This window comes from Mastacembelus armatus, chromosome 22 (genome assembly GCF_900324485.2).
Source record: "Mastacembelus armatus chromosome 22, fMasArm1.2, whole genome shotgun sequence".
NCBI lineage: Eukaryota > Metazoa > Chordata > Actinopteri > Synbranchiformes > Mastacembelidae > Mastacembelus > Mastacembelus armatus.
The window spans coordinates 15,134,333-15,160,200 of NC_046654.1; the positions used below are offsets into that span (position 1 = coordinate 15,134,333).

The 25,868-nt window shown below is 42.4% G+C and overlaps 1 protein-coding gene across 1 annotated transcript in view; it reads right to left on the reverse strand.

The window, feature by feature from the left end:
• The window catches only part of LOC113129808 (uncharacterized), a 28,504-nt gene extending 16,714 nt beyond the window's left edge, over positions 1–11,790 (reverse strand). Inside the window, exons 1-47 of the mRNA XM_026305926.1 lie at positions 11,720–11,790; positions 11,533–11,627; positions 11,399–11,424; positions 11,211–11,232; positions 11,091–11,118; positions 10,901–10,985; positions 10,625–10,771; positions 10,332–10,540; positions 10,126–10,229; positions 9,916–10,034; positions 9,645–9,812; positions 9,235–9,434; positions 9,024–9,136; positions 8,730–8,836; positions 8,416–8,592; positions 7,898–8,106; positions 7,711–7,805; positions 7,577–7,602; positions 7,389–7,410; positions 7,269–7,296; positions 7,079–7,163; positions 6,803–6,949; positions 6,510–6,718; positions 6,304–6,407; positions 6,094–6,212; positions 5,823–5,990; positions 5,413–5,612; positions 5,202–5,314; positions 4,908–5,014; positions 4,594–4,770; positions 4,076–4,284; positions 3,889–3,983; positions 3,755–3,780; positions 3,567–3,588; positions 3,447–3,474; positions 3,257–3,341; positions 2,981–3,127; positions 2,688–2,896; positions 2,482–2,585; positions 2,272–2,390; positions 2,001–2,168; positions 1,591–1,790; positions 1,380–1,492; positions 1,086–1,192; positions 772–948; positions 254–462; positions 67–161 (exon numbers count right to left, since the gene is read on the reverse strand). Coding sequence (XP_026161711.1) covers positions 67–161; positions 254–462; positions 772–948; positions 1,086–1,192; positions 1,380–1,492; positions 1,591–1,790; positions 2,001–2,168; positions 2,272–2,390; positions 2,482–2,585; positions 2,688–2,896; positions 2,981–3,127; positions 3,257–3,341; positions 3,447–3,474; positions 3,567–3,588; positions 3,755–3,780; positions 3,889–3,983; positions 4,076–4,284; positions 4,594–4,770; positions 4,908–5,014; positions 5,202–5,314; positions 5,413–5,612; positions 5,823–5,990; positions 6,094–6,212; positions 6,304–6,407; positions 6,510–6,718; positions 6,803–6,949; positions 7,079–7,163; positions 7,269–7,296; positions 7,389–7,410; positions 7,577–7,602; positions 7,711–7,805; positions 7,898–8,106; positions 8,416–8,592; positions 8,730–8,836; positions 9,024–9,136; positions 9,235–9,434; positions 9,645–9,812; positions 9,916–10,034; positions 10,126–10,229; positions 10,332–10,540; positions 10,625–10,771; positions 10,901–10,985; positions 11,091–11,118; positions 11,211–11,232; positions 11,399–11,424; positions 11,533–11,627; positions 11,720–11,790 — 5,593 coding nt within the window. The remainder of the gene's footprint in view (positions 1–66; positions 162–253; positions 463–771; positions 949–1,085; positions 1,193–1,379; positions 1,493–1,590; positions 1,791–2,000; positions 2,169–2,271; positions 2,391–2,481; positions 2,586–2,687; positions 2,897–2,980; positions 3,128–3,256; positions 3,342–3,446; positions 3,475–3,566; positions 3,589–3,754; positions 3,781–3,888; positions 3,984–4,075; positions 4,285–4,593; positions 4,771–4,907; positions 5,015–5,201; positions 5,315–5,412; positions 5,613–5,822; positions 5,991–6,093; positions 6,213–6,303; positions 6,408–6,509; positions 6,719–6,802; positions 6,950–7,078; positions 7,164–7,268; positions 7,297–7,388; positions 7,411–7,576; positions 7,603–7,710; positions 7,806–7,897; positions 8,107–8,415; positions 8,593–8,729; positions 8,837–9,023; positions 9,137–9,234; positions 9,435–9,644; positions 9,813–9,915; positions 10,035–10,125; positions 10,230–10,331; positions 10,541–10,624; positions 10,772–10,900; positions 10,986–11,090; positions 11,119–11,210; positions 11,233–11,398; positions 11,425–11,532; positions 11,628–11,719) is intronic.
• Between the last annotated feature and the right edge of the window lie 14,078 nt (positions 11,791–25,868).

Below are 25,868 nucleotides of genomic sequence, written 5' to 3' on the forward strand. Positions count from 1 at the left end.
CATCACAGCAGTTGTAATTGCCTTTTCTGAAAGAGAACTGAGTCAGCAGAGCGTTCTGCCACGTACGTGTGAATGTGTCCTTGAGCGTCTCCACGCTTGAGCGCACACCCTGTGAAAGGGACCGTGGCAGGGACTGCAAACTTTGCTGAAGACCAGTGAGTCTGAAGGAAGATAACAAAACATTGTCACTTGTCTGGAACCACTTTGACATCATGCACAGCCATAAAGTCTCAGCAGAAACATCATCTCTTACATAGCTTTGTAGGAATCGCAGCTGATGTTCATGGGAATCACCACCAAGCTAGCAGGATGGAGGCTCGCCATCACAGTGGCCAAATTGACCTGGAACCATAGCTTAAAGTCTTCAGGTCCAAAGTCTTCAAATTGGGAAGCCAGGGCTGTCAAGGTCAGATTCAAGATGGTGTCTCGTACAGCTGGATTTGTGATGAAGGTGATGTTTTTCTGGAAATAAACAAGATTCATGTTGCAGTTCACCAGGACATTTGACCTTTTTGAAGTCACCATAGACATGAAAGCACTCGTGATGACACATCTTTGCCCTTCAGTACATCAAGAGTGTGATTAAGGTGTCATCGGCAGCAACTCATTCCTAAAGATATCGATTGGATTTTTTATTTTTTACTACTTCGAGTCAAATCTCGACCCCTTATTAGCTTCTGCAAACATTCCTTAAGAAACAGGACAAGATGTTATGGTTGTTTTGTCAGGCAATTCTGAGAAAATATGGCAATCTTAAAATGAAGCATTCACCTGCTGGCTGATGTTGGCAAAAGTGTGGAAGAATTCATTGAGCTGCTTATTATCATGGGACTTTGTCAAGCTTGTGAACACCTTCCTTACGATGGTCTCATTCTCCAATGCATTGCTGGCTGGATTCAGGATCAGTTCAGCCTTTTGGTCTGGTGGGAGGAAGTCCGCAAGTGCCTCCTGAGGTCATAGAGAGAGGATGTATAAGCTACTTTTTTCTTTGACGTGGCAAAACCAGCCATGTGTGCAGTGTTTCCAAGTGCTGGATATCATGCTGCTGTTGAGGAGGAAGATTGCTAGTGAAATATATGACTCACGGAGGAGAGGTGGAAGTCTTTGAAGTCAGCGTATGTTGTATATAGGGAAAAGAGAGCCAGGTTTTCCTCAAGCCAGTTGGCATCGCTCTGATTTTCCTTTCTGCAAGCTAAGACCAGCGCAGAGGAATGAATACACACATCATTTAGCAAAGAATATTTTACATTGACACACATGACACAAGGCAGGTGTCAGTTTGCATCTCACTGCCATTTCAAAGTGTCTTTCCTCAATTTCAAGCCCATGAGCAAGCCACACAAGCAACCACATGGGGCAGTTTACTGTGTCATCCCTACCTGGCCCATTGATGACATTGGCAGAGTTTCTCAGGTAGCCCAGCAAAACGCGTGCCATGGCTTTTCCTGTTTGCTCTGGTATCTCGGAGAAAACACCGGCTATCCCACTCACACTGCAAAGGAACAAAAGAAACACTCTCACCCAGTCCCTCATTATTATTTTCCTACTTTGCTGCAATGTAATCTTGTGTGCTGGTGAAATGCTACTCACACAGCATGGTAGTTTGTGCAGCTTATGTTTGAGGTTGCAGTCTCCAGCATCACTGGACTGAAACCTGCGAGGAATGGACCCAGTTTCATATGGAACCAATCCAACCAGTCGTGTTCCTTGAAGTCTGGGAAATGGGGACTGATGATGGTGAAGATCCTGTTCATCGCAGTGTCTCTCACAGCAGGTTGGACTTTGAGGACCTGTCAAATTACAACATGAGAAGATTTAAACACCACACAGTTTACCTGTGACAAGCACATCATACAAAAGGCTGCAATGATGCATCCAAATATTTGCTATGAATAGGTACCCTACAACTGATGAAGAGGTCTAGATATACCAAGCAAACTGCCTACACTTGGTACAAAAAACCCAGGATCTTCCTTTCCCCAGTAACAAAAGCAGGCTACCTGTCCCTTTGCCGTCAGCTGTGTCAGGAATTCCTCCACATTTTGCAGAGAATTGCCCTGCTCAAGACGATCAAACACGCGGCCCATGTAGTCGGTGTCATTCAAGGCCCCTGAGATCAGCGTCCGCTCTGCAACTTGAGCAGGAGTGAGCACTGACAACGCGTCTGCCTGCAAAGGGGAATCGATATGATATCAAACAGCTGCGGTTGTGAAACCACAGGTAAGGCCTTTAACTTGGGAGGAGAAGACTACAACTACAGCGCACACTCACACTGGAGAAGTTAGGATTGAGGGCTTGCAATTCCTGCAGGGTTGCAAAAACAGAGAAGTTGCCAAGGTTTGCCTGTAGCCACTCTTTACTGCCTCTGATAGATGAGACGCAGCCGGGATCTGCAAGCAAAACACAAAGAAAGGCATTGGAAGGCTAATACCACCACATGCTGTCCACATTAGCAAACTGAGCCGCAGCGCCTGCCGTTACCTGTTGAGTCGTTCCTTGAGAGGAATGGTTTGATGAAGTGGGTGAAGACCGCTTGCTGTGTTTTGTTGTCCATGGATGGCCTTTGGCTGCTGAATGCCTGGATGCTGAAATGTGAGAGGCGGCTTTTAACATCTAAACAACTACGAAGAGGCAGATGCCTCTACCTATCTGTTGACAGTGGAGCAATATGTCATTCATTTGCTTACACAGTCTGATACGCAGGGCAGCTGAAGTTCTTGGAGCTGAGGCAGAAGAGGAAGTTGGCAGATGGAGAGGCCAAAAACGGGCGAATCCTCTGGAACCAGCTGCTGACAAAGTCATCAGTCTGCAGCTGTGTCTGGCTGAAGTTGGCAATTCTCACCTCTCCAAGAGCTTCAAGAGCTGGTGCCAAGAATGGGCTGCTGATGTTGGAGGCCTGCAATTGAAGAAGTCATTTTGGTTTGAAACAGTATTCACACGTGGAGACAGCAATTTTGCACAATTGCGTGATTTGATTTACCGTGGTGGCGAATGACTCAAGAGCCTGGTCTAGCACAGGAGAAGCTTTTTGAAAGAGAAGTTTCCAGACCTCTGGCAGGTATGTCACTTGGCTTTCCTCTGAGCATTTCAGCAGTGTTGCCATGTTGTTGACGGTGAGATGTGTAGCCTTGGAAACAAATGGCACAAGAAATAAAGTAACAAACCCTTTGAGCATATGCACATGTGTCTAAGGATTGGAATGTAGCAAAAGCCATATCTTTCTCTGGGATGTACAGCTTCCATCAAACAATCTTACCGAGGAACAGGCATGCTGAGTGATGGTAAAATTGCACAGGGTTTGAGAGGAATTGTCAACACTCAGAGTTCGTTCCAGTTGTGAGCTGATGAGAACAATAACAAGAAAAACAATTGTCACCTTATTGAGATTGTGTAAAAGAAATGTACCTATCCAATCTCAGCACCGGACAAAAGGGGAAATCACTTACCTGTCGACTCCATCACAGATCAGGCCCTCTGTGAAAAGACAATTTTGTGTGTCAGACATTGAACCTTCAGAATGAGATTTTGTCATCCAAACTACCATGTCAGGTATTTTACAGACTTACCGTTAACTGGGGTCTCCTGGCACTGGAGGCAAGCAAAGCATAATTGTTACTCTAGTGGCAAAAGCTACTTCCGATTAAAATAACTTCACATGGCCACCTTAATGATGCTAATGGGACAAGCCCGTGTCTTGTAAACATTCATCAAATAATGGAAACTCTATGTAATACATTCATCGACATGACCTTACCTGGAAGGAATCTGGAACTGAGCAACCTGTTTAAGAGAAAAATAAAATCAAGGCATCAATACAGCTGTCATCACAGCAGTTGTAATTGCCTTTTCTGAAAGAGAACTGAGTCAGCAGAGCGTTCTGCCACGTACGTGTGAATGTGTCCTTGAGCGTCTCCACGCTTGAGCGCACACCCTGTGAAAGGGACCGTGGCAGGGACTGCAAACTTTGCTGAAGACCAGTGAGTCTGAAGGAAGATAACAAAACATTGTCACTTGTCTGGAACCACTTTGACATCATGCACACCCATAAAGTCTCAGCAGAAACATCATCTCTTACATAGCTTTGTAGGAATCGCAGCTGATGTTCATGGGAATCACCACCAAGCTAGCAGGATGGAGGCTCGCCATCACAGTGGCCAAATTGACCTGGAACCACAGCTTAAAGTCTTCAGGTCCAAAGTCTTCAAATTGGGAAGCCAGGGCTGTCAAGGTCAGATTCAAGATGGTGTCTCGTACAGCTGGATTTGTGATGAAGGTGATGTTTTTCTGGAAATAAACAAGATTCATGTTGCAGTTCACGAGGACATTTGACCTTTCTTGAAGTCACCATAGACATGAAAGCACTCGTGATGACACATCTTTGTCCTTCAGTACATCAAGAGTGTGATTAAGGTGTCATCGGCAGCAACTCATTCCTAAAGATATCGATTGGATTTTTTTTTTTTTACTACTTAGAGTCAAATCTCGACCCCTTATTAGCTTCTGCAAACATTCCTTAAGAAACAGGACAAGATGTTATGGTTGTTTGTCAGGCAATTCTGAGAAAATATGGCAATCTTAAAATGAAGCATTCACCTGCTGGCTGATGTTGGCAAAAGTGTGGAAGAATTCATTGAGCTGCTTATTATCATGGGACTTTGTCAAGCTTGTGAACACCGTCCTTACGATGGTCTCATTCTCCAATGCATTGCTGGCTGGATTCAGGATCAGTTCAGCCTTTTGGTCTGGTGGGAGGAAGTCCGCAAGTGCCTCCTGAGGTCATAGAGAGAGGATGTATAAGCTACTTTTTTCTTTGACGTGGCAAAACCAGCCATGTGTGCAGTGTTTCCAAGTGCTGGATATCATGCTGCTGTTGAGGAGGAAGATTGCTAGTGAAATATATGACTCACTGAGGAGAGGTGGAAGTCTTTGAGGTCAGCGTATGTTGTATATAGGGAAAAGAGAGCCAGGTTTTCCTCAAGCCAGTTGGCATCGCTCTGATTTTCCTTTCTGCAAGCTAAGACCAGCGCAGAGAAATGAATACACATATCATTTAGCAAAGAATATTTTACATTGACACACATGACACAAGGCAGGTGTCAGTTTGCATCTCACTGCCATTTCAAAGTATCTTTCCTCAATTTCAAGCCCATGAGCAAGGCACACAAGCAACCACATGGGGCAGTTTACTGTGTCATCCCTACCTGGCCCATTGATGACATTGGTAGAGTTTCTCAGGTAGCCCAGCAAAACGCGTGCCATGGCTTTTCCTGTTTGCTCTGGTATCTCGGAGAAAACACCGGCTATCCCACTCACACTGCAAAGGAACAAAAGAAACACTCTCACCCAGTCCCTCATTATTATTTTCCTACTTTGCTGCAATGTAATCTTGTGTGCTGGTGAAATGCTACTCACACAGCATGGTAGTTTGTGCAGCTTATGTTTGAGGTTGCAGTCTCCAGCATCACTGGACTGAAACTTGCGAGGAATGGACCCAGTTTCATATGGAACCAATCCAACCAGTCGTGTTCCTTGAAGTCTGGGAAATGGGGACTGATGATGGTGAAGATCCTGTTCATCGCAGTGTCTCTCACAGCAGGTTGGACTTTGAGGACCTGTCAAATTACAACATGAGAAGATTTAAACACCACACAGTTTACCTGTGACAAGCACATCATACAAAAGGCTGCAATGATGCATCCAAATATTTGCTATGAATAGGTACCCTACAACTGATGAAGAGGTCTAGATATACCAAGCAAACTGCCTACACTAGGTACAAAAAACCCAGGATCTTCCTTTCCCCAGTAACAAAAGCAGGCTACCTGTCCCTTTGCCGTCAGCTGTGTCAGGAATTCCTCCACATTTTGCAGAGAATTGCCCTGCTCAAGACGATCAAACACGCGGCCCATGTAGTCGGTGTCATTCAAGGCCCCTGAGATCAGCGTCCGCTCTGCAACTTGAGCAGGAGTGAGCACTGACAACGCGTCTGCCTGCAAAGGGGAATCGATATGATATCAAACAGCTGCGGTTGTGAAACCACAGGTAAGGCCTTTAACTTGGGAGGAGAAGACTACAACTACAGTGCACACTCACACTGGAGAAGTTAGGATTGAGGGCTTGCAATTCCTGCAGGGTTGCAAAAACAGAGAAGTTGCCAAGGTTTGCCTGTAGCCACTCTTTACTGCCTCTGATAGATGAGACGCAGCCGGGATCTGCAAGCAAAACACAAAGAAAGGCATTGGAAGGCTAATACCACCACATGCTGTCCACATTAGCAAACTGAGCCGCAGCGCCTGCCGTTACCTGTTGAGTCGTTCCTTGAGAGGAATGGTTTGATGAAGTGGGTGAAGACCGCTTGCTGTGTTTTGTTGTCCATGGATGGCCTTTGGCTGCTGAATGCCTGGATGCTGAAATGTGAGAGGCGGCTTTTAACATCTAAACAACTACGAAGAGGCAGATGCCTCTACCTATCTGTTGACAGTGGAGCAATATGTCATTCATTTGCTTACACAGTCTGATACGCAGGGCAGCTGAAGTTCTTGGAGCTGAGGCAGAAGAGGAAGTTGGCAGATGGAGAGGCCAAAAACGGGCGAATCCTCTGGAACCAGCTGCTGACAAAGTCATCAGTCTGCAGCTGTGTCTGGCTGAAGTTGGCAATTCTCACCTCTCCAAGAGCTTCAAGAGCTGGTGCCAAGAATGGGCTGCTGATGTTGGAGGCCTGGAATTGAAGAAGTCATTTTGGTTTGAAACAGTATTCACACGTGGAGACAGCAATTTTGCGCAATTGCGTGATTTGATTTACCGTGGTGGCGAATGACTCAAGAGCCTGGTCTAGCACAGGAGAAGCTTTTTGAAAGAGAAGTTTCCAGACCTCTGGCAGGTATGTCACTTGGCTTTCCTCTGAGCATTTCAGCAGTGTTGCCATGTTGTTGACGGTGAGATGTGTAGCCTTGGAAACAAATGGCACAAGAAATAAAGTAACAAACCCTTTGAGCATATGCACATGTGTCTAAGGATTGGAATGTAGCAAAAGCCATATCTTTCTCTGGGATGTACAGCTTCCATCAAACAATCTTACCGAGGAACAGGCATGCTGAGTGATGGTAAAATTGCACAGGGTTTGAGAGGAATTGTCAACACTCAGAGTTCGTTCCAGTTGTGAGCTGATGAGAACAATAACAAGAAAAACAATTGTCACCTTATTGAGATTGTGTAAAAGAAATGTACCTATCCAATCTCAGCACCGGACAAAAGGGGAAATCACTTACCTGTCGACTCCATCACAGATCAGGCCCTCTGTGAAGAGACAATTTTGTGTGTCAGACATTGAACCTTCAGAATGAGATTTTGTCATCCAAACTACCATGTCAGGTATTTTACAGACTTACCGTTAACTGGGGTCTCCTGGCACTGGAGGCAAGCAAAGCATAATTGTTACTCTAGTGGCAAAAGCTACTTGCGATTAAAATAACTTCACATGGCCACCTTAATGATGCTAATGGGACAAACCCGTGTCTTGTAAACATTCATCAAATAATGGAAACTCTATGTAATACATTCATCGACATGACCTTACCTGGAAGGAATCTGGAACTGAGCAACCTGTTTAAGAGAAAAATAAAATCAAGGCATCAATACAGCTGTCATCACAGCAGTTGTAATTGCCTTTTCTGAAAGAGAACTGAGTCAGCAGAGCGTTCTGCCACATACGTGTGAATGTGTCCTTGAGCGTCTCCACGCTTGAGCGCACACCCTGTGAAAGCGACCGTGGCAGGGACTGCAAACTTTGATGAAGACCAGTGAGTCTGAAGGAAGATAACAAAACATTGTCACTTGTCTGGAACCACTTTGACATCATGCACACCCATAAAGTCTCAGCAGAAACATCATCTCTTACATAGCTTTGTAGGAATCGCAGCTGATGTTCATGGGAATCACCACCAAGCTAGCAGGATGGAGGCTCGCCATCACAGTGGCCAAATTGACCTGGAACCACAGCTTAAAGTCTTCAGGTCCAAAGTCTTCAAATTGGGAAGCCAGGGCTGTCAAGGTCAGATTCAAGATGGTGTCTCGTACAGCTGGATTTGTGATGAAGGTGATGTTTTTCTGGAAATAAACAAGATTCATGTTGCAGTTCACAAGGACATTTGACCTTTTTGAAGTCACCATAGACATGAAAGCACTCGTGATGACACATCTTTGCCCTTCAGTACATCAAGAGTGTGATTAAGGTGTCATCGGCAGCAACTCATTCCTAAAGATATCGATTGGATTTTTTTTTTTTTACTACTTAGAGTCAAATCTCGACCCCTTATTAGCTTCTGCAAACATTCCTTAAGAAACAGGACAAGATGTTATGGTTTGTTTGTCAGGCAATTCTGAGAAAATATGGCAATCTTAAAATGAAGCATTCACCTGCTGGCTGATGTTGGCAAAAGTGTGGAAGAACTCATTGAGCTGCTTATTATCATGGGACTTTGTCAAGCTTGTGAACACCGTCCTTACGATGGTCTCATTCTCCAATGCATTGCTGGCTGGATTCAGGATCAGTTCAGCCTTTTGGTCTGGTGGGAGGAAGTCCGCAAGTGCCTCCTGAGGTCATAGAGAGAGGATGTATAAGCTACTTTTTTCTTTGACGTGGCAAAACCAGCCATGTGTGCAGTGTTTCCAAGTGCTGGATATCATGCTGCTGTTGAGGAGGAAGATTGCTAGTGAAATATATGACTCACTAAGGAGAGGTGGAAGTCTTTGAGGTCAGCGTATGTTGTATATAGGGAAAAGAGAGCCAGGTTTTCCTCAAGCCAGTTGGCATCGCTCTGATTTTCCTTTCTGCAAGCTAAGACCAGCGCAGAGAAATGAATACACATATCATTTAGCAAAGAATATTTTACATTGACACACATGACACAAGGCAGGTGACAGTTTGCATCTCACTGCCATTTCAAAGTATCTTTCCTCAATTTCAAGCCCATGAGCAAGGCACACAAGCAACCACATGGGGCAGTTTACTGTGTCATCCCTACCTGGCCCATTGATGACATTGGTAGAGTTTCTCAGGTAGCCCAGCAAAACGGGTGCCATGGCTTTTCCTGTTTGCTCTGGTATCTCGGAGAAAACACCGGCTATCCCACTCACACTGCAAAGGAACAAAAGAAACACTCTCACCCAGTCCCTCATTATTATTTTCCTACTTTGCTGCAATGTAATCTTGTGTGCTGGTGAAATGCTACTCACACAGCATGGTAGTTTGTGCAGCTTATGTTTGAGGTTGCAGTCTCCAGCATCACTGGACTGAAACTTGCGAGGAATGGACCCAGTTTCATATGGAACCAATCCAACCAGTCGTGTTCCTTGAAGTCTGGGAAATGGGGACTGATGATGGTGAAGATCCTGTTCATCGCAGTGTCTCTCACAGCAGGTTGGACTTTGAGGACCTGTCAAATTACAACATGAGAAGATTTAAACACCACACAGTTTACCTGTGACAAGCACATCATACAAAAGGCTGCAATGATGCATCCAAATATTTGCTATGAATAGGTACCCTACAACTGATGAAGAGGTCTAGATATACCAAGCAAACTGCCTACACTAGGTACAAAAAACCCAGGATCTTCCTTTCCCCAGTAACAAAAGCAGGCTACCTGTCCCTTTGCCGTCAGCTGTGTCAGGAATTCCTCCACATTTTGCAGAGAATTGCCCTGCTCAAGACGATCAAACACGCGGCCCATGTAGTCGGTGTCATTCAAGGCCCCTGAGATCAGCGTCCGCTCTGCAACTTGAGCAGGAGTGAGCACTGACAACGCGTCTGCCTGCAAAGGGGAATCGATATGATATCAAACAGCTGCGGTTGTGAAACCACAGGTAAGGCCTTTAACTTGGGAGGAGAAGACTACAACTACAGTGCACACTCACACTGGAGAAGTTAGGATTGAGGGCTTGCAATTCCTGCAGGGTTGCAAAAACAGAGAAGTTGCCAAGGTTTGCCTGTAGCCACTCTTTACTGCCTCTGATAGATGAGACGCAGCCGGGATCTGCAAGCAAAACACAAAGAAAGGCATTGGAAGGCTAATACCACCACATGCTGTCCACATTAGCAAACTGAGCCGCAGCGCCTGCCGTTACCTGTTGAGTCGTTCCTTGAGAGGAATGGTTTGATGAAGTGGGTGAAGACCGCTTGCTGTGTTTTGTTGTCCATGGATGGCCTTTGGCTGCTGAATGCCTGGATGCTGAAATGTGAGAGGCGGCTTTTAACATCTAAACAACTACGAAGAGGCAGATGCCTCTACCTATCTGTTGACAGTGGAGCAATATGTCATTCATTTGCTTACACAGTCTGATACGCAGGGCAGCTGAAGTTCTTGGAGCTGAGGCAGAAGAGGAAGTTGGCAGATGGAGAGGCCAAAAACGGGCGAATCCTCTGGAACCAGCTGCTGACAAAGTCATCAGTCTGCAGCTGTGTCTGGCTGAAGTTGGCAATTCTCACCTCTCCAAGAGCTTCAAGAGCTGGTGCCAAGAATGGGCTGCTGATGTTGGAGGCCTGGAATTGAAGAAGTCATTTTGGTTTGAAACAGTATTCACACGTGGAGACAGCAATTTTGCGCAATTGCGTGATTTGATTTACCGTGGTGGCGAATGACTCAAGAGCCTGGTCTAGCACAGGAGAAGCTTTTTGAAAGAGAAGTTTCCAGACCTCTGGCAGGTATGTCACTTGGCTTTCCTCTGAGCATTTCAGCAGTGTTGCCATGTTGTTGACGGTGAGATGTGTAGCCTTGGAAACAAATGGCACAAGAAATAAAGTAACAAACCCTTTGAGCATATGCACATGTGTCTAAGGATTGGAATGTAGCAAAAGCCATATCTTTCTCTGGGATGTACAGCTTCCATCAAACAATCTTACCGAGGAACAGGCATGCTGAGTGATGGTAAAATTGCACAGGGTTTGAGAGGAATTGTCAACACTCAGAGTTCGTTCCAGTTGTGAGCTGATGAGAACAATAACAAGAAAAACAATTGTCACCTTATTGAGATTGTGTAAAAGAAATGTACCTATCCAATCTCAGCACCGGGCAAAAGGGGAAATCACTTACCTGTCGACTCCATCACAGATCAGGCCCTCTGTGAAGAGACAATATTGTGTGTCAGACATTGAACCTTCAGAATGAGATTTTGTCATCCAAACTACCATGTCAGGTATTTTACAGACTTACCGTTAACTGGGGTCTCCTGGCACTGGAGGCAAGCAAAGCATAATTGTTACTCTAGTGGCAAAAGCTACTTGCGATTAAAATAACTTCACATGGCCACCTTAATGATGCTAATGGGACAAACCCGTGTCTTGTAAACATTCATCAAATAATGGAAACTCTATGTAATACATTCATCGACATGACCTTACCTGGAAGGAATCTGGAACTGAGCAACCTGTTTAAGAGAAAAATAAAATCAAGGCATCAATACAGCTGTCATCACAGCAGTTGTAATTGCCTTTTCTGAAAGAGAACTGAGTCAGCAGAGCGTTCTGCCACATACGTGTGAATGTGTCCTTGAGCGTCTCCACACTTGAGCGCACACCCTGTGAAAGGGACTGTGGCAGGGACTGCAAACTTTGCTGAAGACCAGTGAGTCTGAAGGAAGATAACAAAACATTGTCACTTGTCTGGAACCACTTTGACATCATGCACACCCATAAAGTCTCAGCAGAAACATCATCTCTTACATAGCTTTGTAGGAATCGCAGCTGATGTTCATGGGAATCACCACCAAGCTAGCAGGATGGAGGCTCGCCATCACAGTGGCCAAATTGACCTGGAACCACAGCTTAAAGTCTTCAGGTCCAAAGTCTTCAAATTGGGAAGCCAGGGCTGTCAAGGTCAGATTCAAGATGGTGTCTCGTACAGCTGGATTTGTGATGAAGGTGATGTTTTTCTGGAAATAAACAAGATTCATGTTGCAGTTCACGAGGACATTTGACCTTTTTGAAGTCACCATAGACATGAAAGCACTTGTGATGACACATCTTTGCCCTTCAGTACATCAAGAGTGTGATTAAGGTGTCATCGGCAGCAACTCATTCCTAAAGATATCGATTGGATTTTTTTTTTTTTACTACTTAGAGTCAAATCTCGACCCCTTATTAGCTTCTGCAAACATTCCTTAAGAAACAGGACAAGATGTTATGGTTTGTTTGTCAGGCAATTCTGAGAAAATATGGCAATCTTAAAATGAAGCATTCACCTGCTGGCTGATGTTGGCAAAAGTGTGGAAGAACTCATTGAGCTGCTTATTATCATGGGACTTTGTCAAGCTTGTGAACACCTTCCTTACGATGGTCTCATTCTCCAATGCATTGCTGGCTGGATCCAGGATCAGTTCAGCCTTTTGGTCTGGTGATAGTTTTTCCAACACCTCTGTCTGTGACGTTAAATTATTATGTTATCTTTTAAACTTCACAATTTCAAACACAGTAATGTAATCATTAAGTTCATTTTTTTCACGTCATATGACATTACTTACTGCGGAGAAATTGCTGTTAAGGTTTTTGAGGTCTTCAAATTTTGCAAAAATTGAGAATTTGCCAAGGTTTCTTTGCAGCCATTCTGCACTGCCATTCACATTCCGTATGCATCCCTTGTCTGTGAATTGAAAATAAAGTTTCACATGTCATGAAATATTGTATTTGATAGCAATCATGTATATTTTTATGCCATAAATGACATTTCTTTTTTCTTCCACATTTAGGACATTGTTATCTTTTTACCTGGTAAGTTTTTTCTTGATAGGTAGCGTTGAATGAAGTATGTGTAGATCAGTTTTCCCTCAAGTTTTTCTGATGTCTCCAGTACATTGCTCATGCCTTCAATCCTTTGAAAATATTTTTAGGCACCAACGTTAGATTGGTATTGAATAAAGGACTTATCTGTTTGTACCATGAAACCTTCTCTAGTATCTACACAGATAATATAATCCTCACCATTACATATTTTTTGACTAGAGGACCAGGGTAAGTTTTTACTTCTGCAGTCAGACAACACAATTTATTGTAGTTGCGCTTTAAAAAACAACTTCAAAAAGAAATCCATCCATCCATTTTCTATACCCGCTTTTTCCTGAACCAGGGTCACAGGGATCTGCTGGAGCCTATCCCAGCTTTCTCTCGGGTGGAAGGCAGGGGTATATATACAGTGCTTTAATAAATTTGCAAAAATTTCTACATTTCTGTTTTTTTCTGTCAAGATGGGGTGCTGAGTGTACATTAATGAGAAATAAAATGAACTTTTTTGATTTTGGCAAATGGCTGCAATGACACAAAGAGTGAAAAATTTAAAGGGGTCTGAATACTTTCCGTACCCACTGTATATATATATATATATATATATATATATATATATATATATATGGCTAAAGAAGCTAACTGCCCTCCATGAGCGCCTGGCAGCTCAAATGAACCAGCTGCTAATGGATGGGACCCACCCAGAGTGGCTAACTGAAGGCAGGACAGTCCTGATCCTGAAGGACCCCCAAAAGGGAGCAGTCCCATCCAACTACCGTCCGATAACCTGCCTCTGCACAACATGGAAGCTCCTGTCGGGCATCATAGCGGCTAAGATGAGTAGGCACATGGCTCAATACATGAGCGGGGCCCAGAAAGGAATGGGTAAGGACACCAGGGGAGCAAAACACCAACTACTGGTGGATACAGCGGTTGCTCGTGACTGTAAGACCAGGCAGACCAACCTGTGCACCACCTGGATTGACTACAAGAAGGCCTACGACTCAATGCCTCACACATGGATCCTGGAATGCCTGGAACTGTACAACATCAATAGGACCCTAAGAACCTTCATAAGGAACTCAATGGGACTGTGGAAAACAACCCTAGTAGCCAACCTCAAGCCGATAGCACAAGTCTCCATCAAGTGCGGCATCTACCAAGGAGATGCTCTGTCCCCGCTGCTGTTCTGCATAGGCCTGAACCCCCTCAGCCAGATCATCACTAAGACTGGCTTCAGATACCGACTGCGAAATGGGGCAACCATCAGCCACCTCCTGTACATGGATGACATCAATCTGTATGCCAGGACTGAGCGAGACATCGACTCACTGATCCACACCACCAGGATATACAGCAACGACATTGGAATGTCATTCGGACTGGACAAATGTGGTTGAATGATAACAAAGAGAGGGAAGGTTGTCAGGACTGAGGGAGTTGAACTCCCAGAAGGCAGCATAGCGGATGTTGAGGGCAGCTACAAGTACCTTGGAATCCCTCAGGCAAATGGGAACCAGGAAGAAGCCGCAAGGAAAGCAGCCACAGCCAAATACCTACAGAGAGTAAGGCAAGTCCTAAGAAGTCAGCTAAATGGGAAGAACAAGGTCCAAGCCATCAACACCTACGCCCTGCCGGTCATCAGATACCCCGCAGGCATAATAAGCTGGCCAAAAGAGGACATAGAAGCCACTGATGTCAAGACAAGGAAGCTCTTCACAATGCATGGAGGACTTCACCCCAAATCCAGCATCCTGAGACTGTACACTAAGAGGAAGGAAGGAGGCCGGGGACTGGTGAGCGTCAGAGCCACCATCCAAGATGAAACAACCAAGATCCATGAGTACATCAGGAAGATGGCCCCAAGCGATGGAATACTTAGTGAATATCTCAGGCAACAGAAGCCTGATGCAGAGGAAGAAGAGCGAGAACCATCATGGCAGGACAAACCCCTGCATGGCATGTACCACCGACAGATACAAGAAGTGGCTGAAGTCCTACCGGTGGCTGGAAAAAGCTGGACTGAAAGACAGCACAGAGGCACTGATCGTAGCAGCACAAGAACAGGCCCTGAGCACAAGATCTATAGAGGCCGGGGTCTACCACACCAGGCAGGACCCCAGGTGCAGGCTGTGCAAAGATGCCCCTAAGACAATCCAGCACATAACAGCAGGTTGTAAGATGCTAGCAGGCAGAGCGTACATGGAACGCCATAACCAAGTGGCCGGCATAGTGTACAGGAACATCTGTGCCGAGTATGGGCTGGAGGTCCCAAGGTCAAAATGGGACACGCCTCCAAATGTGAGGGAGAATGACCGAACTAAGATCCTGTGGGACTTCCAGATACAGACCGACAAACAGGTGATGGCTAACCAACCGGACATAGTAGTGGTGGACAAAAAACAGAAGAAAGCCGTAGTGGTAGATGTAGCGATCCCAAGTGACAGCAACATCAGAAAGAAGGAACATGAGAAGCTGGAGAAATACCAACGGCTTAAAGAAGAGCTAGAAAGGATGTGGAAGGTGAAGGCAGCAGTGGTCCCCGTGGTAATCGGCACCCTCGGGGCTGTGACCCCCAAACTGGGAAAGTGGCTCCAGCAGATCCCAGGAACAACATCAGAGATTTCAGTCCAGAAGAGCGCAGTGCTAGGAACAGCTAAGATACTGCGAAGAACCCTCAAACTCCCAGGCCTCTGGTAGAGGACCCGAGATTGAGGAAGACACACACACCACCCATAGGGGTGAGACGGGAAATTTTTATATATATATATATATATATATAACTACATATAGTCTATATAGCACTAAGAAACAATTTATTGAAAACAAGTATGAATTTGACCATGACTGAAGTCTGAAATGACTACAGGCTATATTTACTTCTTTTGATAAAACATTTTGTGTGTCGGCTGCATTTGTAACTCCACCTAATGCTCTCCTGCTCTCTCTCTCTCCCAGCCTGTTGCAGTGGCCTATTACAACTGGAACCACACCCAACAATGGACCCCACCCAACCTGTTTATAACTGCAGGAAGGTAAGTTTAGTTACTCTTTAAAATTGCTACTTGCTTCTCATGCATAGGCAGCTGTTCTTTAAAGTATCATTCGGTCTGAAAGAAAAAAAGAGTGTGTGAATGGGGATGTATCAGCTTTTCACAGGGAGTGAAACAAGCTGTTTTTTGCTCATTGTTGGTGGCCCCTTTAACATCTGTGATATTTTCATTTTAGTTTTTATTGTGCAGCCAGTGCGCTCTCTTTTGTCACATTACCAAACACACCAGTTACTCCCATGTGGTCGAATTCAGTTGCAGCAGGACTGGGATTGACAAAAGGTCCCGTGTCAATATATATGCACATGCATCTAGTGGCTGTTTATTTTATTAGCTCCAGTCACAACAATCAAGTTCATTTGCTAACAACTTCCTGTTAGACGTGATCTGCATTCATTGGTGAAATGGACTTTTATTCACTTACAATTCTTGGAAGGAACTGCAGCTGAAGTTCTGACTGCTGAGCTGGATCAGGAAGCTTTGGTCGACATAGGGCAAGAAAGGAGCCATCTTTACTGAGAACCACAGTCTGATGAAGTTAACGTCACTGTGGTTACCCAGACTTAGACCGTCCAAAATGTCAAATATATCCAGAACATTGAATCCGGACTCATTGCCACCCTGTTGTAAAACAAAGTTGCAATCAACCATTAATTAAAGCACACTGAAAATAGCTGTCATGTCAACATTATTTAAAGTCCTAACAGGTGCTAAACTATAATGCAGCTGCATCATCAATTATTAAAACACTGAAGCAGTATTGCAAAATATTTTAGTGTAATACTGTAAAGAAATATAAAACAGTAAATCTAACCAACCAATATGTTAACATTTTATAATATTAAAATGTGTTTACATGATATGTCAATAGTCTTGTTTGTAAACAAATACAGGCACTTGTCATCTGTTATAACTATGAAAGGAAATATTAAAATAATTATGTTGCCGTCAAAATCTTAACGTCCTCATGTATGGACATGAGCATATCCTGGACATAAGGTGGGAATTTAAATTTAAACAGGTTAAACCTGATGTCATGGCATGAACCTACCATGTAATAATTCCATACTTATGATATTATGCAGATGCTTTAATCACCTTTGAAAACAGATCATTTTCACTATTTTGACTGATGTCATTAATTAGGTTGCATGATTCATGTACGGTAGACATTTGTAATGTAAGTTCATTTTTCTTTTACCAGGTCCAAGATAGCTCTTAAAGTCAACTCCACAATCCCTCTAAGGTTTTGTTCCACCGTCCTGTACTTGTCTCCTGGTAAGCTTCCATTTTTATTCGTTTTACAGGACAGTTCTGCCGCCAGCGTGTCCACTGCAGAGGATATCTAGAAAGAATAGATTCAGTAGATGTGTTGGTTATACATAGCAGCATGTAAAAGTGACTGGTATCTGTTAATGCTGGTACTGAACACCAGGGGGTGTCATTTATCAACACTGGTTGATGTTGAGTTTTAAAGGTTACAGTGGGTTTATGGAGCATTTTGAATTTACTACAGTGAATTTATTAGAATTCTGAAAGACTTACTTTGTGAGCAGCATCGCTTACGTTCGCTGTTTGGCAGCCTTCCTGGTAATCATTGCTTGGAGTGTTGGTAGCATTTCTTTTAGAGCAAAATAATATGTAATAATATGTAGGCTTTCAAAATTAAATCTAACAGAAATAATAATATATTCCTGCTGGACATTAGTATGTGAATTATTATGCTAATGTTACATTACAGTTTTATTATAAATTTGCATACTGACCTGTATTCAGATGTCAGTGTACCTGTAACAAAAACATAAGTAACAAAACAAATAATTACATGATCACACAGTATTAAGACATTAAGTATGTAATCACATGCTTAATATCACAAATAAGTATTGAATAAGTTGATCAAAGTATAAATTCTCCTTACCTGATGTTGAATTTGACTGAAATACAAAATTATAGCAAAGCACATTTATTCAGTGTTTTGTACTGATATAAAATTGTGTATTACATTTAGTGCCACAATAAAACCAAACAGACTTACGGTTGCAGAGACCAGGGAGAACAGGCATACTGTGAGAATAAAAAGAAATAGGTACATTTTTATTTGAGTATTTAACATGTGTAACAGCAGAACAGAGAGTGAACCCCATCTGAATTTTGGTAGAGTCAAAAAACAACAAAACAAAAAAAAAAGCAATGAGTTACCAGTACTTACCAACCCCGACGGCCGAGAGTAGCAGAACTTGCGCTGAAGTTCTTTGACCACCCATTGTGGAAACAATGGTTTGCTCAGCTCCTCATTTTTTTTTATTGTACCCGATCTTCAAATTTATTCACTGTAACTTTAGAGGGTAATGAGATAAGGATGAACAAAATAAATAAATAAATACATACATAAAAGGAAAATGATCATAGTCAGACACATCTGCATCGCTTGGTGTTTTTGCATGTTTAATGTGAAATAAAATAAATGCAGTGCAAAATTGTACAGTTTTTTTTATGTGTAACAGATGAATGCATCTACTCTTATTTTTCATTTGCTTTATTACACATCTTAGTTCTAATATTCACATTGTAGATTTTCAGTATAAATCTCAACAATTGATGTAGGTAATGTCTTTTGTTTCTTTTAAAATTAACATAGTAAAAATAATGTCAAGCAGTATATGATTTACAACCTGATTCAACAACAGGTTGGTCTCACCTGTCTTATGTCCTTTGCTCTGTCAGAGAAAAGTGAGGATTGTGACCAGAGGTGAGCCAGGTATACACTGAGGTGGAGCAAAAATCATGACTCACAGCAACTTCAAAAATAATCTGCATTGAAGCAGAAGCATGTGCACATAAATCAGAATGATCTGTGAGAAGACAGAAATTCCACTAGGATTAACTTGACACAGTGTGAAAGTGCTCTCAGTTTTATTATTATATAAACAGATTTCACAAATTACAGGTTATGATTAAACATGATCATTCTAAGTATTATTATAACTAATGCTGCTGTTACTATTGTTTGTTAATATGACAAATGTTGTTGTTCTGTAAATTAGTTCCTTTATACTTCAGTACATCTGAATGACCAATTGTGCCATTCTAACCAACCAATATCACAAGTCAAATGAGTGGCTACAGTTTTTCAATGTTTTTGGTAAAGTTATAGTTACTTTTAGGTCACGTTCATGGTTAAACTTTGGCAAAAACCTCCTCCCTTATCATAAGAAACTAAAGTTGACTGCTGGGTTTCTGACAACCATTTTAATGTCCACCTCTCTGTCTTTCCCATCAAGGTGATATTAATCACTGTGGCTGTCTACATTAGCATAACAATTTATACTAATGTGCATATCAGTCTTTGGCTAAATATATTTCAACACTCACAAACACAAATCCTGCAGCTGCTGTTGTGCTGCTGGCTTCTGCTTAGGGAAAAGGCTCGGTCACACCTTATACTGACCATATTGTCTTTTTTTATACTACCACTCTGAGGTGTTAAAGTCTGCAACTTTTTAATTCTACACATTGTGGCATTAAGATAAGTTAATTCACCATTGATATGTTGAAGTGTAATCCAAAAAATATTTGTGCCGGTAATCCTCAGGATAGGTCCTCTGCTTCCATCGCCAACCACAAAAGTCAACACCCATAACTATTAGCTCATTATCAATAACAAGATCCAAAAACAATGAGGGCCAGTCAAGATCTGGATGATTTTTAATCACAATTTTACACTGTTAAAAGAAAATGAGATGCATGAGTCTTTTAAAACATGTGGGGCATTTGCATTTAGTTTCTATATCCAGAACTTTTCTCTTTGAAACAAAGGTTTCCACCACATGACCAAACCATAAATGTGAAGTTGGACCATGACTTGCTTCTATGTAGCAGATGCATCATCTCTTGTTTTGTTCTCATCAAAGCTCACAACTCATTTGCCAACAGAAATTCTTGAACTGTAGGTGTGGCAAATCTCGTAACCTAGTGCTGTAAAACAAAGAGACTGTAAATAAATCAAACATCTTCCCACAGTTTTTCTGCATTGTTTACTGGTTAGTTTTCTTAAGATGATGTGCTAAGATTGAGATTGAGATTTCATAATGTATTGAAATCTTGTGCAGTAGCCCCTATTCTCCCCCATCCATCAGGACATTAGCATCAATAACTCTGACATCTGGTTAAAATAATAATATAATAAATAAATAATATAATGTTTCTGCACACAGCAATTACACAAGGAATACTTCTCTAGCTAAAAATATCCTGTTAAGTGAACGGTAAGTAAGTAATTAAGCTGGATTGTCTTTAAAAATAAAAGATACTCCCTGTCCCTGTACATGGCACTAGTATATGAAAAATAAAAGACTGCTAATAAATTTTAGCGTACCAAATGTACCAAGTACCAAAGAAGGCCAACCTGCTCATCAACCTGTCAGCATTCCACTATATGACACACCCTACCACAAAACTGCAGCAAGACCAAGTTACAGTGAAACTGGTGAGAAGATGACAACCAGACAACCTCCATTTAGAGTCACCAATCAACCTGACATACATGTTTTTGGACTGTGGGAGGAAACCAGAGTACCTGGAGAAAACCCACACAAGCTCATTGAGAACATGCAAACTCCACTTTTGAATCAGGAAATTTCTTGCTGTGAGGCAAAGCTGCAAACCACTAAGCCTCCGTGCTTCCCTTCAAAACAAATATAACACGAAATTCTAAAAGCTACATCATTACATATTGTAAAAAACACATTGTACAGGTTCATGAAAATAGGATTAATGGGAATAAAAATTGGCCTGGAGCTTCTGACATGAACTGGTCAAAATCCATGGAGATGTGGAGATAGATCATCCCACATCACGTGGTCGGCGCATAGACTTTGATTTGACACTTTGATTTCATAAGAATCTCTGCAGAAAAAGAAGCTAGAAAACATTATTGCTCTATACTGCTGTCATCTGCCTACCCCTTAGATAATGCAAACTAATTGATGTTTGTACTGGACTCGCTGGGAGCTCTGGTCTAGCACCCATTGTCCTGCTCTGCTTCTGCTCTCTGTCAACCCTAACCACAGTTACTGCTGCTGGAAGCACAAATATTTTAAGCATTTGGATCCTTTTATTGGGTTTCCAATTTCTGAGAACTTTTCGACCACACCTGTAGGATATTTTTACTTCGTTCCATGTAATGTGAGTCACCAACATTTTACTTCTGACAATGCTGACACCCTCAGTGGTAGATGATTGGGTGGAGCTACAGGACCAATCTGGCCATAGTTAGCTGGTGAGGGAGAAGGACTCTCTATTAACAGCCTATCTCTCTCTCTTTCTTCCTGTTATCAACACAAAAAAAAAGTCATGATTTCTTTCATATCTAATCTATTGTTATAAAAAATCTTGCTTTTTACAACATCCATCTTTGACAATATCCATCACACAATGGTCAAGGCTAGAGATAGAGTGTTGTTGTGGCCACTAAACTATACTTACTAGGAAGTAAAACTCAGCACCCTCACTATTGCTTCATTAAGTTGAACATATTTCCTGTGTTTTTGTTCAACATATATAATGGATGCACAATGTGAGGTGTAAATTTGTCCAGTGGATGTATTTCCAGTTTCTATTCGTCCTCCTGTAGGTTGAGCAACATTCACGTATCCTATAGCATGAGTCCTTTTATCATAATAAGTGCAATATCATCATTACCAGTGGTGTCAGTATTGTAGTAGCAATTGTACTGTACTTTAATTTCTGTTGCATGCTACTCCACTGTATTTCAGAGAAACACTTTCTTTAATCCATTACATTACATTTTTGGACAGATATTGTCAGTGTAAAGTACAGTTCTGTCCTAGAACTGTATCACAATGAACATAAACTTGTTTTTAGCAGAACATGGGGGCAGGTGTCTTGCCCAAGGACAATACAACATGTAGACTATTGAAGCCAAGGATTGAACCAGCAATATGGATATGTTTGGGTTGGCGGAAGAACAGTCATTAGATTTCAGTAAGAACATTTTTTCAAATAGAAATGTATTTTAGCTCTTTGATGCCTACTTATAGTATACAACTGAAGTGAGTATATTCCTGTGCAATATCTTTTAAATGCCATTCAATTATTGAGAAGTGATACAGTGGCAAGTAGAGTATTTCCTCTTGAAATACTTTGAAATACTCAAATGATCAAAAACAAATCAGTCGAAACAGCAACAGTAGTCAGTTCCACTGACTTCCTACTGACATGACACGATGGAAAGTGGACTACTTGCACCGTGGAGCTCTGAAAAACAGATGGGCAAGTGCTTCAACCTTGGCCCTGGGGGTTATCAAAGAAAAGAAGGACATTTCATGTTCACAACCTCTAAGATAAAAACCTGCTTGATCTTTAACATGGAATTACATGATTAAATTTCACTAAAGAACATGAAGAGAATCTTCATTAATACTGGGAGCATATTCCTCGGTCAGATGAGACCACAAAGTTCTGTGGCTCAGAGGGAATCCAGCCAATGTTTAGCGTGACCACCACAGTTAATGCATGTCTTGGTGGTGGGAGAGTGCTGATGTGGAGCTGCATGAGTGCAAAAGGTGTTGGGGAGATGACATTTATAAATGGCACCATGAATACCTGTTGATAGACCCAGACACTGCCTGAAACATTGACTCCTAGTCTCCAGCTTCTAGGTATCCATCAATCAATCAATCAATCAATCAGTCAATCAATCAGTCAACTTTACTGTATTTCAGACTGTTAGGTCCATATTAAAAAGAAAGAAGGGGAAAGAAAACAAAACAGGGACAGAGAACTAACACACACAAAACAAGAAATACATGGAATATACTGAATATACTCATGTATCAGTAAAGACTAAAATCATGCAAAGATCTGGAAGATTTTTAATCACAATTTTACACTGTTAAAAGAAAATGAGATGCATGAGTCTTTTAAAACATGTGGGGCATTTGCATTTAGTTTCTATATCCAGAACTTTTCTCTTTGAAACAAAGGTTTCCACCACGACCAAACCATAAATGTGAAGTTGGACCATGACTTGCTTCTATGTAGCAGATGCATCATCTGTTTTGTTCTCATCAAAGCTCACAACTCATTTGCCAACAGAAATTCTTGAACTGTAGGTGTGGCAAATCTCGTAACCTAGTGCTGTAAAACAAGAGGCTGTAAATAAATCAAACATCTTCCCACAGTTTTTCTGCATTGTTTTTTCTTAAGATGATGTGCTAAGATTGAGATTGAGATTTCATAATGTATTAAAATCTTGTGCAGTAGCCCCTATTCTCCCCCATCATCAGGACATTAGCATCAGCAAAGCTCAAATTCCTTGGTGTTCACCTGGCGGTGGATCTCACCTGGTCACTCAACACCAGCTCCATCACCAGGAAAGCCCAGCAGTGTCTCTACTTCCTGCGAAGGCTGAGGAAGGCTCATCTTCCACCTCCCATCCTGTCCACCTTCTACAGAAGGACCATCGAGAGCATCCTGAGCATCTGCATCACTGCCTGGTTTGGGAATTGCACCATCTCGGACCACAAGACCCTTCAGTGTATAGTGAGGACAGCAGAGAAGATCATCGGAGTCTCTCTCCCCTCTTTCACAGACATTTACTCCACACACTGCATCCGCAAAGCTAACAGCATTGTGGGTATTCCCACACACCCCTACCACACACTCTTCACCCTTCTGCCATCCGGAAAGAGGTACCAAAGCATTCGGACCAGCACAACCAGACTGTTAAACCGTTTCTTTCCTCAGGCAATCAGGCATCTCAACAGAGAACTGAGCTGAGCTGAGCTGAGCTGAGCTGAGCTGGACGGACGGATGGACGGACCATTTTACATTACATTTATATTTATATTAATCCTGTTTACATTTGTCACTTTAATATCTGCAATCACTGTACATACTGTTCTTTGCACATTATCTCTGTCATGATTTGTTTACAAATTGGTATGGATCACGACCCCGTCAAACACAAGCACCCAGAAACCGAAGCAGAGTATACCAAAGTTTATTAGGGAGTACAGAAAATGAAGCGTGGGTCTGGTTGAAGGCCAAAGGTGATGACTGTCAATCCAGGACGAGTCGGAAGGTTGTGGTTTCTCCGGTGGCCAGGACCGGTACCGCCGGGCTGGTTCTTGGAGATAAAGTGAGTTGTCCGTCTTAGGTCCGCAGAGCAATATCTGACGATGTGCTGTTCCCTCTGTGGTCAGTCAGAGGCCGGGGTAGTCTCAAGGCTCGGAAAACAGGGAACAAACAAGAGACTAGGTTAATATAGAAAAAACAGAAACAAACGTAAGTTGACGCACCTGAACCTCCACCGGAGCGGAGATCCCCGTAGGTGCTTCCTAGGACTTCTGAGTGTCTATGAACAGTCAGATAAATAATCCACTAGAGAAAATGTGTCCCCCTCATCGAGTCTAAATCCTCTTCGTGGACTCAACAGTACTAGGAACATAAAGCTAGCTCCTCCGAGCCGTATCCATTAGACAGAAAACAGAAAAGCGCTGGGGCAAACTGGCGATTCCTCCGAATCCCAGTTGTGCAGGGTGCTAACCGGCTTCTTCTAGAAGCGTACACAGCAGACAAAGAAAAAGGACGAAAAGTCACTTGCTGTGAACTGGAGATTCCTCCGATCAATCCAGTAGCAAAACATCAGAGCACAAACAGCAGAAGAGTAAATCCTCACGGGAGTATGGTAACAAACAATCCAGCAATTTGTGTCCACACGATCCCTGCTATTTAAGCAAAGGTCCACAGGTGACACAAATCAGCAATCAAATCAAGTTCAGAAACAAAAAATGCCCAAGCATTTCCCCTTGTCCCTTCAAAATAAAATCCCAGAACCGGAAACCTAGTTTCAGGAATATGACAGAACCCCCCCCTCAATGGTCGGCTCCCGACGACCCACCCGGCTGGTCTGGGTGAGCCTTATGAAAATCAGTTATCAAAGTCCCTTCAAAATAAAATCCCAGAACCGGAAACCTAGTTTCCGGAATATGACAGTCTCACTCTTTGCACAGTCTTACCACAATGGGATAGGCTCCATTGTGGTACATTTACTGCTCTTTGCACAAAGTCGGCCTATATGTTGTCTGCACGGTCTTCCTGTGCACTTGTGTTGTACGTCAAGAATGCACCTTAAGTGTAGTTTAATTTTTCTTAGTTTAATCTTTATTTTTTTAAAATTATAATTTAGTTTTACCTCTGTCATAGCTCTATGTTTGTCTGTGTCACTGTACTTTGTTTGTGTTCTGTGTAGCACCTCTGGTCTAGGAGGAACGTTGTTTTGCTTCACTGTGTACTGCGTCTGCTATAAATGGTTGAAGTGACAATAAAGCTTCTTTGACTTTGACTTTGACTTGAGACCTGCTCCAGTGTTTCCAAAGACAAGAAGCCCACCTTGTATCACTTTGTGCTGGCTGTGTTAAAATCATTATAATGAGCTTCCTTGAATTAGTTAATTGACCCATAAATCTGTAAATATAAATCCTCAGCGCTGATTGAAGCTTAGGCACATTTTGAGTCACAAACATTTGCACTTGTTCATATACTAAGTATTGAAAGGAAAAATAAAATTCTCTGTAGAGAAGATAAAGATAATGATAGCAATAACTATAAAGATAAAATATAAAGACTAGGAGGATAAGCACCTCTTGTAAAGTAGGAATTCTAAACAAAAATCAGCACATAAACACCATAACACAAAAACACATCCAAACAAAGGCTTAAAGGGTGAGGACCGTAACTTGAAACTTGTACCACTGCATTTCATCTTCAGATTTGTTTTAGTTCATAAGTAATCTAACAGGTTATTCAATCTCCTTGTCACCTTGTGAGTCACAGTAAGATATTGCAGTTAGTTAGATGACTGGAAGCATGTGTGAAAAAACAGAGGGCTGTAGTCAAACAACATAGTGACATCTATTAAAAAGTTTCCCTAGGTTATCCATGCAAGCACGCATTCATGAGTCACTGCTTTGAAACTTGTCCTGTATTTCTTCTTTTAACCTCGTGTGATGAATGATAAA